The sequence below is a fragment of the Ricinus communis genome, chromosome 3, assembly GCF_019578655.1.
Source record: "Ricinus communis isolate WT05 ecotype wild-type chromosome 3, ASM1957865v1, whole genome shotgun sequence".
NCBI lineage: Eukaryota > Viridiplantae > Streptophyta > Magnoliopsida > Malpighiales > Euphorbiaceae > Ricinus > Ricinus communis.
In genome coordinates this window covers 30,696,729-30,713,937 of record NC_063258.1, presented here as the reverse complement: position 1 = coordinate 30,713,937, position 17,209 = coordinate 30,696,729, and the positions used below count along the sequence as shown (strand labels likewise).

Sequence of the window (17,209 nt, the reverse complement as noted above, 5' to 3'; positions counted from 1 at the left end):
ACTCGAGAGCTTTGGATGAATCTGTAATGCAGTAGCCATTATCTGAATTACGTCCAAGATTCTAAGCTTTAACATACAAGTAAAAAGCTCTTGAATGGCTGGAATAGATCGTCACGTGAAAGTCTACCAATTCTAATTTTCTTTAGAAATAAATTTGCATAATATATTAAAAAATGAAAAATAAATTCTCGAAATGTACTGATTAATTAATTTGGTTGGTTTTTCACATTCTTGCTAATTGAGTAACAACCTTTATGAATCAAATGTCGGAGGGGTCTCACAATCTCAACACTAATATGTTAAAAGGTGTGTGAAGAAGCTATTTAAATTAACCTATACTACTTGGCAATCACATGTATCCGACTTAAATTTTTAGGACATTCCTTTAAATCTGATTATTAGAGTTTAGGATTTTTCAACTCAATTCATAATTAAAAATATATATACAAATTTAAATGTATTTTTATTAAAATTGATTTATGTATGAGTCGCAAAAATTTTCATTCAAAAAATAATTAGATAATTTAAATTTAGAGTTAAATATGACAAATAATAAAAAGAAAAAAATTATCCTCAAGCGTGAAAAATCTTAAGTGGATTTGCGAGTCAGCAGATATCTAAATTTATTAGTAGGTCTACTTATTATTATAATTAAGAAAAAATTTAAATTTAAATTTTCTCGTATGAATCTATTAATATTTATCAACTTTATATAGTCAGTAATAACTAATAAGGGATGACTACTTTTTTATTGTGCGCTTCATTTAATTTAAGGAACACAAAATAACCTAAAAATGATTCATAAACTGAATAAAGCTTAATACATTCATATATTGCCAATAATTATATATAATAAAGGAGATTTGTTTTCTTATATATCTTAGTTTCACATAAGAAATTTTCACGAAACGTCCAGGTGTTTCAGGCATCTGGGTCTGTGGCTGTTGATCAACTGCTCTCACAGTCCACATGCTCTTGTTTAAGAAGCATATAAATTGAAGCACATATATGTAATACCACTGCTACTTCACAAAAGCTCCTGATACATAAAATCAACTAGCTTACAAATACTTACTGCCCTTTTCTTTTCTTTTCAATCTTGCCTGCCAAATTTTGTTTTACTTGTTATACTTTCATGGCACCAAATGGAGAAACACTTGTTGGCTCATACTCTAACAGGGACAACATTGTTCAAAAACCCAGTAGACTTTCAATGGAAGGTCTTCAAAGAACAATATCAGATATTTCATTTGAGCTAAGCAAAGAAACAGCGGCGACAGATTCAAGTTCAATTCTCCCACCAATAACAGAGGTAGAAGATGGAAAGTGCGAGTGTTGTGGCATGTCCGAGGAGTGCACTTCTGAGTATATAAAACGAGTACGTGACAAATTCTTGGGGAAATTTGTTTGTGGGTTATGCGCAGAAGCTGTCCAGCAGGAAATGGCAAAGAATGGAGGCAAAAAAGAAGACGCGTTAAATGAACATGTGAGTGCCTGTGTTCAGTTTAACAAGGTCTGTAGAGTGAATCCTGTATTGTATCAGGCTGAAGCCATGAGAGAGATCTTGAAGAAGAGTGCGAGTATTAATAGAGCAAAGTCTATTAGCCCTAGAGATAGGGGTAGTGCTAGTAGCACGCAGAGGAAAGGTGGTATTGCAAGGAGCTCTAGTTGTATTCCGGCATTAACAAGAGAGATTAACGACCAGAGAAACGGTTAAACCAGTTCCAGTTCTTCGTGATTTACTGTGTGTTCACTAAAGTTTCTTGGTGCGTGCATGGTTTCATGCTCAAATCATACATAAAATCAAGAAATCTAAAAGGATTCAACTCAGACTATCTTGTGTAAATAAAGAAAACCATCTCTAGTGTCAGTTCTTCTTCCTTTTCTTCTTCTTCTTCTTCCATGCAACAAACTTGATCTTGTTCTTGGGCAAGACCTGGTTTGTTATGCATATGTGTAACTGTTATTATCTTCTTTTGTAACAAATGTTTTGTGTTTTGTAATTAATGATAACTAAACTAACTTAAGCTATCTAGTGATTTAGATTTTAATGCATAATTTTACTTTTCCTAGTGTGTATTTATCGTCTACGAATACAATAAAAAAAGTAGCTTTTATTTTTTTTCAATTATTATAATTTTTGAGACGTGAAAAAAATACATCCAAACTCGAGACCATCATTATTTATTTATTTTTAAATTTATTATTTTAAAAACATTGATTTACTTTTTGTTCTAAAAGACATTTTTCAAAATTCAAAATAAAAAGTTCCCCAATGCTAAATACTTACTAAAAAATCACTTATTATAAAAGAAATATTTTCTCTTTTGAAATTAAAGAAAATAAAACATTAGTGTAAGAGTGGACATTGGCAATTGGTATGCACCAAGGAGCATGAAGCAAGTCTAAGAATGTATAATCAATACATAAGTGGAGTCTATTTTATGTATTTTGTTCAATTAAACCCGATCCAGATATTTGTTTTTATCCATAATTTTAGTCATTCAACCATAAAAGCTAATCTGTTCTATTTTGTGATAGATTATATCTTTGCCATAATTTCTACATTTATGCCATTTGGGGGACAGCTGATTGGTCTGCTTCTGATGCAGGCCAATGTAAATAATATTTTTTGTAATAATTGGAGATGCAAATGATATGATTATTGTATAATTAGGATTAGGAGTGAGCATGGCTCGATTAATTGGCGGTATTTAAAAAAAAAGGATAATTGTGTGATTTTGGTTTTATTTTTTGTTAATAAAAGATAAACTAGGTATTCAGTTAAGTAATAGTTTGATTAATCAAATAATCAGTTTTCTAAACCTTAATTAAAACATCAAAAGAGAAGGAAAAAAGTGTATGATTCTCCACAGTTAACTAATAAAAATCTTAACAAGTATTTATTAAAATTTAATTTTTAAAGATGTATTTATAATATAAATATAAAATTAAACTAAAAATTGACTGATTAATCAAATTTTATTTATAGATAAAAATCAAAACCAAAAATGGATTTCTTTAGTATAATTTCGTTTCCGTTGGTTCAGTTTTTTTCTTTTGTTTTCTTATCACTAGTATCGACCATACTACATATTCTAGCTTTCTCTTTCGCAATTTGAGCCTTAGATATTTGTAAGATGAATATTCATCATCTCCAAGAATAAAGACTTCTTCCACAACTAGCAAAGACCATATGTTTTTTTCTCAATTAATGCAGAACAATTTTTATTTTTTCATTTGCCGATAGTATAAGAATTAATTACAAGATAAAGCATTTTAAAGCTGTTGTCATTTTTTCGAGCGTAAAAAATAGTTATTTATCGGTTTAACTGTTGAATAATAATTTAAAATTTAAAAGATAAAGTATATTTTATTAGTTTTGGCAGGTTCGAGTACGTACAACTCTATTATAGTTTTAATGGAAAATTATTTATTTAATGGTTATATATTTTAGCTCTTAATTTGTTATAATTTTTACAGAAAATTATGAAGAATTTCATTTTAGAAAAGAAATCTATTAATAAAAGTTATTATCATAAATATTTATTATTATAAAAATGGAAAATAATTTTAATTATTTAATCATTTTATTTTAGTAGATTTCTTGAATTAATTCAGAATTTATAAGGAATTTAAAATGAAAGAATACAGAGTAAAATTTTTAAAATATAATAAATTAGGATTTAGAATTTAAGGTTTAAGTAATTTATAAGTAATTTTATTTGGAAGTCCCAATTTCTAAGTTGCTATTACATATTATTAGACCAAATTAATTACGTAGTGCATTCTTTATTAAGTGTATTAATTGTATTAGTCGGTTTTATAATCATAGATAATTAATGATTATTAAATAAATCAATCAATGTAATTATTATATTTAAAAATTAAGGATTCAAAATTAAAATTCCATACGCCTCTTTGGACTGTAATCTATTTAACATAATCTTTTCTTCTATTTTACCAAGTTTTATGTCACACTTCTGTTTCTAAGAACCTAAAGGTCAAATAATAATAATAATAATAATAATAATAAACGTTATCTTCTTCACAAATCTCTATTTCTGATGTGTATGTATATTTGTTTTAAACTGCTTTGTTTATCTCTTCAAAGTCATTTTTTTCGGTTTTATAACATATTTGGAATTTTATTCGATTTATAAATCAATACAGAAATTAAGTTTCTTTAGCAAATAATACATAAATTAATTAGTTTTATCAGACTAACAATATATGAATCATTATTAATGATTTCTATAAAAATCAATAAACTAATATCTTCTATATCATAATAAATAAATATATACGTCTCTATACAGATTTTTTATTATTCGTTAAAATCTCATGTTTTATTTTGATCGATAAATATATTTTTTAGAAATATGTTTAGTTTTTGAATACTTCATAAATAAATAAATAAATTATAAAATGTATAAAAATTCTTTAAAATAAAATATAATATTTAAAATTTAATAGAATAAAATTTAAAAATTTAAGGATTTAATAGTGGATTTTGACTGCTCGAGTACCCAGTATGTACATGCATATTTGCGTAGGCATGAATCATAGTCATTTGTATTAGCGTCTTCATCCAACTTACTGCGTAGCAAATTGCAGTGCGAGCAGCTAGCTATAGCTACTTGAGCAATTTGCTAATTGATTTAAATGGCAATCAAAAGCTTAACTGTAAAAGATCTGTAAAGTGCTTTCTCTCGGCATGAGGAGACACAACAGCCTATTATATATGCACTTGCTCCAATCTTAATATATTTGATCTCTTTAGAGATTCTTCTTATTAGTTTCAAATTAACTCAAGCCCTATCTCCCTCCCTTCTCTGTAACTATATAACTATGTGTGTGTGTGTGTGTGTGTGTGGGTACAGCCTCAAAATAAATAGCATCTTCACTTCTGGTCAAAAACAATTTCTTTTACTCTCTTTTGTCCCCTAATGGTATTATATAGATATTTTCACTTCTTTCACTTCCTTTTTTTCGTTTTCTTTTCTATTCTTAGACTAAATGGTGTTTCTCTAATATTTATCCATGCAGACTGAGCAACGTCTTCGAAAGGCTATATCTGATGTATCCTGTGAAATCGATAAGAAGTATGAGATTTTGGACCCTTTTACTACAAGTGATGAAGTGAATCAAGCAGAATGCGAATGCTGTGGACTGAAAGAAGAGTGCACTCAAGATTACATCTCAGCAGTCAAGTTCTCTCATTCAGGCAATTGGGTTTGCGGGCTATGTTCAGAAGCTGTTAAAGAATTAACACTAGAGCGAAGTTCGAGACTGAACATGCAAGAAGCTGTGAGCTGTCACAAAGGTTTTTGTCAAGAATTCAACAACACCACTAGGCTCAACCCTAAACTTTCATTAACTTATGCTATGAGAGGTATAGCTAAAAGGAGCTGTGAGAAGAGAAATTCAAAGACTCCAAAGCTTGCTCGAAGCACTAGCTGTGTTCCAAGGATCGATCTAAAACAGTAACCACTTAGTCTACTCGATCTAATGTTCTAATGTTATGCCAGTTAAGTTATATATAAGGTCAATGTGAATAAACTTCTTACTTCTGATTGATTCATATAGATAGATAGCCAATAACTCAGATGAAAAAGTTCTTGTATGATCTCCGTGGCAATGCTTATTCTCTATCTGTTGATTTTTGACTTGTATCTTTACATAAATAATGAGAGAAACATAAATGATTAGATTAAGCCTATAATGATAAGAGAATTGCGATTATATATATCTCTTAAAAAGTAAAATATGTCTTTTCTTTTTCATGGAGATCAACTCTAGTGTAACCACAAGCACCATCTTTACTGGTCAGGAGCCTAAAAATCAAGCGATTGATGGATAAATTGCACTAGTAGAACCATAATTACTTAACCATTTGATTTGGTAAATACAAGCCCAATTGGCAAGAGGTAGGGGTAAACACCACTAATTGCCAAAAAACAAGGAACAGATTACTGGTTGGAGACATCCTACTAAAAATGATATTCTTCTATTTAACCAGCCTATTTTCCGAACACATCGAACAGCAATTAAAGGATAATGTTCAACAGAGTACTGCTGATGAAGGAATTAAAAATTATAGCCTTACAAAATCAAAGCCGATCACATTCGACTACTCAAAAACACATACTTTAAACGTCAACATTTGCGAACACAAAAAACACTTCAAGACGTACTGATAAAACAAAAAAGACAATGCCATATGCACTACAGAAGCAAAACCACCAACGTATTACCTTCCAGTCACTTAACCCCAAGTCAAAACCCTAGTCCTGGAGTATTGTGATCGAAAAACGGGGAAAGGCTATAGTGAGAAAAAAAGAAGAAAGAAAGGCAATACTTATTGGGACATGGATTCACTACAAGGCTAAACCAACTTAAGACTGGGAGTTGAGATTTCCTATAATGTATTTCGTTTTTGCTTGTGTAAATTGAAATTTGATAGCATCTTACCTTTTTTCTCTAAGTGCCTAATTTATCTTATTAAAATAATTTTATAAAATACTTTTTTATACTAAGAAGGATACCCAAATAAAAAGAGTCTAACACGTCAAGAACTAAAAAACCCTATATACTTGTTATAAAAACAAAACCCATCCAGTGCAAAAAAAAATAAAAAATTCAAATCTAAAATCTCTTACTTTTAAAAATAAATAAAATTAAAAGATATATTATAAGAAGGTTATTTAATTTTTTTTAATCCTGATTCTTTTCTAATCTGGCAAAAAAATCAATTATTTGTTCACACCACACCATTAAATTCTTTCACCAATTCTTCATTCCCCTAAAAAAATGGCTAATAGAATACCCAAGCGCTGCTCAACAAACAGGTAAACCAATGAACAACAAAGAAAAAATAAATTTTTTCTTGTCTAAACTCATATATTACTATCTATACACTAAACCAATAAATAATTAACACATACTCATTTAATTTTAAACATTATTTATTCGATATCAAAATATCAATCACTCGTAACATGAATCACTCTTCTATTAATTATAGACTAAATGTAAATAATAATATCCAATACTAAAATGTCAACCATTTATAATATATCAAGCCTAGATAAGTGAATTTACCAATCCTAAAAAAAATCACATATACTCTGCCTTAAATGTGCTGAGAAATTGAATTTCTCTCATCTAAGTCATTAATAATGGCCAAAAAGAATTTAACAGTATACCTTTTTTTTCAAGCAAGGATAAAAAGGGTAATTGTGAGTCTATAAGCATATGTAGCTGTAATAGATAACAGATTTTCCACTAGGCTCAGCCTCATAATACTTCCTCTGGAGGGATGATAGAGCAGAAGAATCATTACAGTTGCCAAAGAATCTATCTGAAACAGCTCTAAACTGGTGTATCCACATCACAAAAATTTTGACAGACTCCTTAATAAATTGTGCAATTTAACTTTATTTACAGCCAAAAGCACAAACAGACAATGAATATCCATCAGACTGCCAGGATAATCTCTTGCTCAACGTCCTAGCAGGATGCTACACTTTCAGGGTCCAATATGATAATTTCACGCTATTATCTCCAGATAACTTCTTTTGACTAAAGGTAATACCATCTCGAAATTTCAGTCAACTTTTCAAGATTTAGGCTTCTTTGACGGGCTGGAGTTCTCATGCTCAGCCTTGCGTTTAATTCCCAAGAAGTGCTCAACCTGGAGACAAAATTAGAAATTATTTACCCAGGTACTTGGTGATAGGAAAAGGGACCAATATACAAAATGACAAAATAGAAGTGCAAAGAAAAGCACACATGCTTGTGTGTGTGTGTGTGTTGTGAGAGAGAGAGAGAGAGAAGGAGTAGGGGGGAGGGCGTAAAAAATGATGGTTGATTTTAAATTATGAGGAACCCTCAGCTTTGCTTGCCTCTCAAACCAAACCATCCTGGATAATAAGACTAGCTAAACTAAAGTAACCTGAATGAGTCCTGTCAAAATCTTCCTTCTGAGATAGAAACAACAAAATTCGTACAAGCCAAAGTTAAATGAATCTACAATTGTGTTTTGATTGCGAGTTAGTGCCTGCTAAAACTAAGATTTTGGAACTTATAACTAAAGAGAACCTAGCCAGTACCAAACATATCATCACAAAAAGATCAGTGGTTGCAGTTACTGGTGTTCTCATATAGGGAGATCTTAAACATGTTCCTCCAAAATGGAATCCCTAACAAGACTGGCTGATGTCTGGAACTCCATGTTTTCCAACTTCTTTGTTTTAATAGATCAAAACAACTGAATTAGTTATCAATACATCAATACAAATCAGGACAAATTGAAAATTGCTTATCAGTTCTTCATTTGGAAAAATTTTTGCAATTAAACACCATGTTCTATTTTCTAGTTTTATAAGAATACTTTTTTCCAGGAACAAGCTTTCTTTTTTACAACTAAACAAGCCCTTAGTTTTGTAATCTTTTGCAAGTTTCAGGTGCATGGTAGATTTGAAGTTCTTCAACTGAATCCTAATCAATTTGCCTATCAAATAGGCTTGATAGAACATAAATACTACTTAATTTTACCATTCACACAACTCTATACAAAATTATTCATCACACATCTTTTTGCAACCTCAATTATCTTGGCTTTCTGTCCAGTTTTACTGAAAACACACCCTCACCAATTCCTCAAGCTTCTAAGCTAATTTTATTTATTCTCATGGAAGTTATCGCGAGATCACTTTGTGGTCACACTTCAATTTGTCAAATATAAATAACTAACCTGGTCACCCTAAGCTGAATCTAATTAAATTCAGATACAAAACAAATTTACTAATATAAAAAGCAAGTGACGTGGGTTTGAATGCCTCTGTTAATTTATCAAGTTTCATCAATTCTCCCCCCCTCTCTTGTTATGCATCCTCCCCACTTCCCGCCCATCTCTTTCTTATCCTTCCAACCACTCTTTCTCAGTAACTCCCTCCAACAAGGTCAATTCTGTCAACACCCTCCTCTTCTAAATCCCCCTCCCCTTGAATTTCAAGTTGAGAATTAGGACTTAACCTTGCTACTCAAGGATCTATGAATACAATTATAAATATAATGGCAGAATACATCATGAGATTTCACTTCTGCAAAGCTATTGAAAATACCATCGAGCAGCTTAATATTAGTGTTCATTTATTTGCTATAGTGAAAATAATAGAATGCATAGAATAGAATAGAATAGAATAAGAGCAGAGAAATTAAAGAAAACTGGGTTAGAGAAGATTATGGATATTGGAACTCACTTTTATCTTAAAAAAATTATACCTAATATTAGTTTGGTAGGATCTGATCGGAGTGACCCAATTGATATAAAATTAAGACTTTAGTTATTCTTAACTGACATATTGACTTTGGTGATCATAAAGTAATATACTTTAATGTCAGTGACTATCAATCAAAGTACCCCATGCTTCTAGACAAATGTCTAGAAAAACATTTTCCCACAAAGGAGTTTTCAAATAAAGAGTATTTGCACAAATGTTAAATGACAAACCCATGTACCAAAAGCATGCTGAGCATATAAAAGTCTGGATAGAATCCCACACGAGAATGAAAGAATTGCCTGACCTTTTTGTCTCCAAGCATGGGCGTCAAGCCCCCTGGAAGATCCTTCTCAACAGTTGCAAAACTGCTTCTAGGATCACTAGCTTGTCTGCAAATGTAATATGATGCAAATAATTTACAATTAGTGAACCAATAATTGAAAATTTGTAAAAGGAAAGATGCAGTTTAATTAATCACGATGAAGTAGAAAAGTATATTGCTCAAAACCAACACTTGCACATGCTTTATGACCCTCTTGTTTCAAAAATATCTTAGCAAGGTTTCAGAGAAAAAAGTTATTACAGTAAGGTTCAAAATATGAGAGCCCATCCCCAGTATCAATTTATCATGAGGAAAATTATTGCTGATTTTAGAAGACACATTATAAAATAAAAAGTCAACCCTGTAATTATCCAACATTAGACTTGCAACTCAGACAGGGATATGGAATCCAAAGTTTGGACATGAAATTTTAGTGTAAATAGTTCACTGACCTTCAGAATTGTAACTCATTAAATAAAAACAACGTTCATACAAGTACTTTCCAAAGTGTATTTAAAACTTACCCTCTTATAAGTATTCTAAATCTGTTCCCAAATAAATAATAATCTCATCCGCAGCCATGAAGTCAATCGACACGCAAAGAAAAATAATTAAAACCTCAGATAAAGTAAATTAAAAGGGGAAAGATAAAATCCAAATCACCTCCGGAATTAATGAAGCCCCAAACATTTAATAGCTATTTTAACAATATGATTACCTTTAATAATTTGCTCATTTCTCTTTCTGTTTAAACTACATCCCATTTCCCATAGAAACTATTACCAGTCATCAATAATAAACTAAATTTGAGTAAGCATGGAAACATAAAATCGTACCCTGATTTAACATGACCACTAAGGACAAGGTAGGGTGTCTTCAACTTTTTCTGGGCTTCTCTCATCCGTTCCACAGATTCTGACGGTGTATCTGAATTTTTCATTTGCTTCAGCTTCAGTTCTTCCTGATATTGTTTCATGCGCTTTTCTTGCTTCATTTTCCCAGGACCCTTTCCATGGAATTTATGAGAAATCATCCTGAAGGCCTCCTTGGGAGTCATCTGTTGAAAGAAGAAAATATCCACTCCCATAAGAATTGCATTTAACAAAATTCAACAGCAACAAATGTTCAATAATGCACACTACATTGGCAGTGGCATAAATTCATATTTATTAAATAAATCATAGTGGAACCAAGACAGGCAACCTAAAAGAAACCACTACACACGCAACCGCTTTAACCAGAATATCTTTCACCTGTTCTGCCTCTTGGCATCTATAAGAAATGACAAACAGAAAAGTCCATCTTCATTACAAGTAACAACAACACAACTTTTATTGGCAAGAATATCCCTCGTTCTCCACAAACTATAAAGCAACTACTCCCAGCAGTTCAGGAGAGCTCTAAGAAAAAAAACCTCAAACTAATCTTCCCACTTGACACCAGAAGCTAACCAATATCTAAGAGCAAAATAATCTGCCATAAAAAACCACGCATCTTCGAATTAACTCGGTAAATGAAAGGAAAATTCATTCAAAGAGATTAATATAGATATTCACTCTGCTACGGAAGGTCCCAGTCTGCGTTTCACCCAGAATAACAAAACAAAAAAGTTGCACAAACTATAAGGCAATGCCAATAACTAGGAAGTGAGTGCACAATAAAGTACTTACAATACGCCCAAATTCATCCATCCTCTCAATCCGAATTTCCTTAAATTTTTCGTTGTCAGCATCACTGTCTACTATGCCAACAAGTTTACTCTTTTTCTTATCCATGTTTCTGCCACCCCAGTCAACGGTTTCTTTAAGTGTTCCTCGTTCCTTGAGCAGCTTCAATGCACCGGATAATCCTTTCCCCACTGCAACTTCATGAATGGTTTCATCTGGAACTACATCCTCCTTATTCTCATTGACTGAGTTGTCATCTTCAGCAGCATCATTCACTTCTGTCCATCGACCAGCTTCATCTTTCATTTCTTGATCAGAAACTCTCGGTGCTGCATCCTCGTCCATGAAAACGTCTTCACTACCAGGCTTATGGGACTCTGAAATAGCAAAAGCAGCGTTCAATTTTATTTTATATTTTTTAATATAAGCAATTCTCACTTTTCTTTGGCACACAACATAAAAACTAAATCAACAAGCTACACAAAGGCAAGCTAATTTCAATCTGCTGTTAAGTCGTAAATAATGACGTGGAGTAAAAATTTGGAGATGGGAACAGCAGAACAAGGACAGGATTCCCTAGAACTAAGGCAATCCCTATTCAAATAGTCAATAAGCATGCTAGTAACATGAAATCTTGAATTGTCAGATATGGCTAAACAGCTGAAAATATTATACAAGATATTCTAGTTGGTCAAGTGCTTCACAATAGAAAGTCCAATATGACTTGGATATCACTCTTATCACGGGGCCTTCTCAGTTTTACTCTTAAAACCTTTCCATATAATAATGCAAAAACACAGATTAACAAAATAATACCTTCATCAAGTTGAAGGCCCCAAACAAACTCTTCCATCTCAGTGAAGACAACCTTATTTTCCTGTGACTCTCCATCTGCAGGGTTTTGATCATCTGCAATTTGATTGTTTGTGGCAGTAGCTAGTCGAGCGATTGCTTGAGGGCCAGATGCCTCCTCTTGCTTTTTAAGAGCTAATTTCCTTGCTCTTTCCAAGGATTTGAAAAGATCCTCATCATCGTCTGCAAAGACAGGATTTTCCTCCTCATTCACTTTAGCAGGAAGTGTTTGTTCAAGTCGCAGTGATTTAGAAGCCTCATCTGCTTTCGCATATGCAGACTGATATGCGCTACTTCTCCTTTCTGCTTCAGATCTCTCTTGCTCCTCTCTAATGGCCTGCCTTCTCCCATCACTTCGAGAACCAAGATCCCCAACACCCAATCCTGCAGAGACAGCTTCTGCTTCAAGGGCATCTATATCCAACTTCTCCTTTTTCCGCAAAGACTTTTTTTTCTTGGGCTTCTTAAACTGAAGCATTTCCTCATGAGTATAAAAATCTGATGACATTTTTCCAGAGGAGTTGAGATCCTCAAAGCAATTATCTGTCAAAGCACCTTGTAGTCTTCTGCGGAGCTGGACAATCATATATATATATATATATATATATTTATAGATACATTAGATGATATTTTAAAAAACTAAATAAGGAGAATTAGAAAGGCACAGACAAAAGAGCACTCCAAATTTTGATAGCTATTAATCAATAACATTGGGAAAGGACTAGTCTACCTCTTCCAGCTTCTTCTCAGCTTCACCAGTGAAGCGCCCCCTTTCATCGAGAGTTACCCCCTAGAAACAATCACAAATTGCTGTGATCATACTTTCCAATACTATTTCAAAATGCCATGCCTGGAAAAGAACAAGGTGAAGACAATCCAAACCTCATCTGTAGTTGGATCATCATACTGTGGAAGTATTTTCCTCTCCGAAGCAGGATCATCGTTGAACCTAAAAGCTTTAAACATGTCAAACTAGCAAGTAATTTCCAACCATTTACAAATTACTAACAAATGCAATCTGGCAATTCCATATTACTTGTCATCATAAATTCCTGTCTTTTTCTTAGCAGCCTTATAAGCCTCATTTCGGCGCTTCTGCTCTCCAATTTCGATATTTTCAAGCATGTCAACCTCTGTCATATCAGACCAAAAACCTCTGTCACGCAAAAATGTTTTGTCATTTTACAGGACTTAAACATGAAACATTTACAAGTAATACCCAGCTATTTTACCTTCATTAATGTCACCATCTACAAGTATACTTTGATCTTTGAGCGTCAAAACAACTGCTCCACCTTCCATTACCTTCTCAAGGCCATGTAAAACCTTAACTCCAGCTAGATCATCTGTTTACAGGTTTCATCATAAAAGAGCAATAAATTTGACTGGATGAACCAGAATTCCTTGCTAAAAGATAACCAAATCACACAGAAAAAATAATAGCTGTGACTTTTAAATCCAAATATAAAAAGTAGAGAGAATAAAAAAGTATGAAACCAGGTCTCATAAATCACACCGTTAAAATGACATACTGGAACCTCGATATGCTAATGTACATGTTATGGCTAGTTGTCTGCAATCATTGAGAGCATGAAAAACCCATGAAACTTATATCTGCTTATTTGAGCAATTTCACAATAAAACTTTGTCGTGTAAAGCCATGCAAACATATTCAACTAGTGTCATCTAATTTGAAAAGGAGTAAATATATTTCCATGTGGCATTGAAGACTCTTTAGAAGGCCTAGCTGTTTTTGAGAATACATACTAGTAGCAAGCTCGCCTGCCTCCTCATCTTCACTTTCCCCTTGAACAATCTTGTCCTGAAAATTAATACCACACCATAGCATTAACATTAATAAGCCATATCCAGCAATACATGATGCAAGGAAACATCCATGAGAGTTAAATAACCTGCTCCTCAAAAACCTTCGACAGCTGCTTGGCTTTCTTCTTTTCAGCATTCTTTTTCTCTGCAAGCTTACGACTTCTATTAACCCAAGATAAAACCTCAGAACCAGCATCTGAATTTTTCTTTAACCTTTCTTCTCTCACCCTGAACAGATAAACATATAAAGAGATAGATACAACATTACTTATGTTAGTATAACTCTATATTGTAAACAATAAAAGAGCACTTCTAGAGCAGTCCAAATAGGTACCACTTATATAAAATTATCATTTATCATCCAAAACCCTTCACATACAAAATACATCAAAGTCAAGTCATTCTAAAGCAAAAGGAAACAGACGGGAAATTAAAATTAAAAAAGGAAGGGAAAAAGAAAAGAATAATGTAGGAAAGAGCTTTACTTCAAAATACGCTCCTCAAATTCTAAGGAAGATGCAAGTCCGCCACCTGATGTGCGTTCAACCTTTTGCTCATCATCATTGTCATCATCAAAAGAAACCTTTTTTTGCTTTCCAACATCACTGTTCCTTTCTCTTTCATAGCCCATTTCAATTGTATCATTCTTGCTTCTGTCATTCTCTTCCTCATGGCTTCTTTTGCTAACCCCATCTCGCAACCTATCTTTATCATGAAATTCCTCTTTCTCCTTAGTCTTCTCTTTTCCTTTTTGCACGTCTCTATCTTTATCAACCTCTCGATCCTTATATTTCTCTCTCTCCCTATCCTTATTCCTATCCCTACTCTTCTCCTTTCCCCTTTCCTTGTCAACTTCCTTGTCCCTCTCCCTCTCCCTCTCCCTCTCTAGCTCCTTCTCCTTCCCTCGGCGCTCGCGATCCTTCTCTCTAGTTTTTTCCCGATCTTTATCTTTATCCCTTACCTTACTATCCCTACTACTCCTATCCTTGACACACTCCCTATCCATATACTCATCTTGATTCTTGTCCGAATCTTTGCTACCATCTTCCCTATTTCTCTTTGACCGTTCCCTGTCCTTGTTTCTATGATGAATGGTATCTCTATCTTCTCCTCGGCTACTTTTCTTTCTATCCTTATCTCTACTAGCATGCTTGCTCGACTTCTCAACCCCATCCTCATACCTTGATTCAGACAATTCCATCTCCATTGCAGCTACTAAACTGAGCCCACAAAAATATGTATGCTCACCTAAAGAAGACAATTGAGTCAAAAAAATGAACTATAAAGACAATTAACACACACATCTAAGAGTAATACACAAAATCCAAGCATAAAATACACACATAAAAATCTATAGCTCCCTTTTTTGGGAAGTTTCAATGCAAGGATTCAATTCTGTTTAGTCATCTCATGTTTGGAAAGCCTGTAGTTTCTAGTAGGAACGGCAACGGCTAGTGTACCCGCCCGTTTAAGAATACCCGAAGGCAAACCTAAATTATTTAGCTTCTCTTGTACTTCTCAGCAACCAAAATTTAACAAAGCTGTATGAGAAACTAAGATTCTCATAGATAAATTAGGTCTAGCAGCAAATATATTTAGTAAGAAGAAAAACAGTATATATGTTATACTCACAACGATGTCGACTGTGAAGATGATAGCGAAGCCGGTGTTTAATATGAAATTGAAAAGAGGCGGATGAAGAATGGCACACCGAGTCAGACGCTATCGCCGATTTTAATTTTCTTTGAACAATATTGTCGATTATTAGGGAGGGGATCTAAGATTTTAGGGTTTCGATTTCAGAAATTGAAGATACCTATTGGTCTTATGATTTACAATTTGCTTTTATATATATATATATATATTTATTTATTTATTAACTTCCTCTTTGGAAATGTTTTAGGTGGTGGGAAAAGTTGGAACGGGCTGTTTTAAAACGATATAAATAAAATCCCATGGGAATTTGCCCCCTGAACTTTTGAGTTTGAAGTTCAATAGGTCAGATTTCAAACATTTTAATAAGGCAAAAGGTGGAATAACGCTTTAGTTTTTGGGCTAAATCTAATCAAATTTTTAAATATTAAATTAGAATAATTAAACTCTTTTATGCAACTTGGTTACTATTACCGTTAACTATCTTAGTAAAAAAATATAGGTAATTTCTTAGATTTTAGTCAAATTTCAATTAAGCCTTTTAACTTTAAATTAGAATAATTAAATTCTTAAACTAAATAATACGAAACAATTAAACTCTTCATGCAACTCTATTACTATTACCATTAATTATTTTTATTGATAATAGATCATATAAAATGACAACCAATAGCATAAAGATACCTAGATTATAAATTCTATTTTTATATTTCTAAAAGTAATACAAAATAAAAAATAATGTAAAAAATTAAAAATAATTATTTAAATAAGAAAAATGATAAAACCTAAGTGTGAAAAAATGAAAGAATTAAGATAAAATCTAGGTGTGGGAATATAGGTTTTATCATAGTTAATAGTACGGCTCAACCGAACTATACTTGTTACTTAATTTATTACTTTCCTCTAAAGAGTTATTTGAGCGCATAATCTTATAATTCAAACATAAACACATATTAAAAATAATTTTAAATCTTATTTCTTAATATTTTTTTTTTAATCAATGTCCAATATCTAATATCTAATTCTAATTCTAATGTCATTTTAACATAATTCTATTAACTCGCTTCCTATTCCGATTAATTAATTCTATCAACAATCTGGTAGCACCACTTCTATAAAATATATAATTTCCCCGTAAAAATGGATCAACAGCCTATAAGAAAATTCACACAGCACATTCCATAATAATTACCATATGAACTCTGCGGAATATAATTTATTAAATTAATTATCTCTTTGATCAAGGCAATTTTACTATTCACAATTGTCCAAAAATTATTTTTATCCTATCTAAATATTTTACAGCACTTGAATTTTACTATATATGTGATTATGATTTTACATAGTTGGATAAATGAGTATATACTTGTTTTATAAGATCTATGAGATCACACCTTAAACGTCGAGTGTCATCAAATTATACCGTCTTTGGAACAACGTTTAGTTCATACATTATTTTTTGAGCGTATGCTAGATAGTGTCTTTTGGAGGTTTATTGTCTCTGTGCAAATGACTAAGATTTGCAATTTGGACCGCTAGGTAAAACGTCTTCGTGTCCAAAGTTACCAAGGATCAATAAGGTATATCTATGAGTGTATATC

The 17,209-nt window shown here is 32.3% G+C and overlaps 3 protein-coding genes across 3 annotated transcripts; 2 read left to right on the top strand and 1 right to left on the bottom strand.

Annotated features, from left to right (window-relative positions):
- Window positions 1-921: 921 nt before the first annotated feature.
- On the top strand, window positions 922-2,128 carry LOC8275671. The gene has a single exon (XM_002516472.4). It carries the CDS (start codon window positions 1,136-1,138, stop codon window positions 1,715-1,717), a length of 582 nt encoding a protein of 193 aa, XP_002516518.1. The 5' UTR covers window positions 922-1,135; the 3' UTR covers window positions 1,718-2,128.
- A 2,915-nt stretch (window positions 2,129-5,043) lies between these two features.
- LOC8275670 lies at window positions 5,044-5,490 on the top strand. The gene has a single exon (XM_002516471.1). The coding sequence runs from the start codon at window positions 5,044-5,046 to the stop codon at window positions 5,488-5,490; it is 447 nt and encodes a 148-aa protein (XP_002516517.1).
- Window positions 5,491-7,192: 1,702 nt separating this feature from the next.
- Window positions 7,193-15,820, bottom strand: LOC8275669 (SART-1 family protein DOT2). The gene is made up of 13 exons (XM_002516470.4): window positions 15,588-15,820; window positions 14,441-15,203; window positions 14,042-14,183; window positions 13,896-13,950; window positions 13,361-13,474; window positions 13,165-13,261; window positions 13,011-13,077; window positions 12,859-12,918; window positions 12,093-12,702; window positions 11,280-11,653; window positions 10,446-10,666; window positions 9,592-9,676; window positions 7,193-7,696 (listed from the first exon to the last, which is right to left on the bottom strand). The coding sequence occupies exons 2-13, from the start codon at window positions 15,160-15,162 to the stop codon at window positions 7,622-7,624; spliced, it is 2,622 nt and encodes an 873-aa protein (XP_002516516.1). The 5' UTR covers window positions 15,163-15,203; window positions 15,588-15,820; the 3' UTR covers window positions 7,193-7,621.
- Between the last annotated feature and the right edge of the window lie 1,389 nt (window positions 15,821-17,209).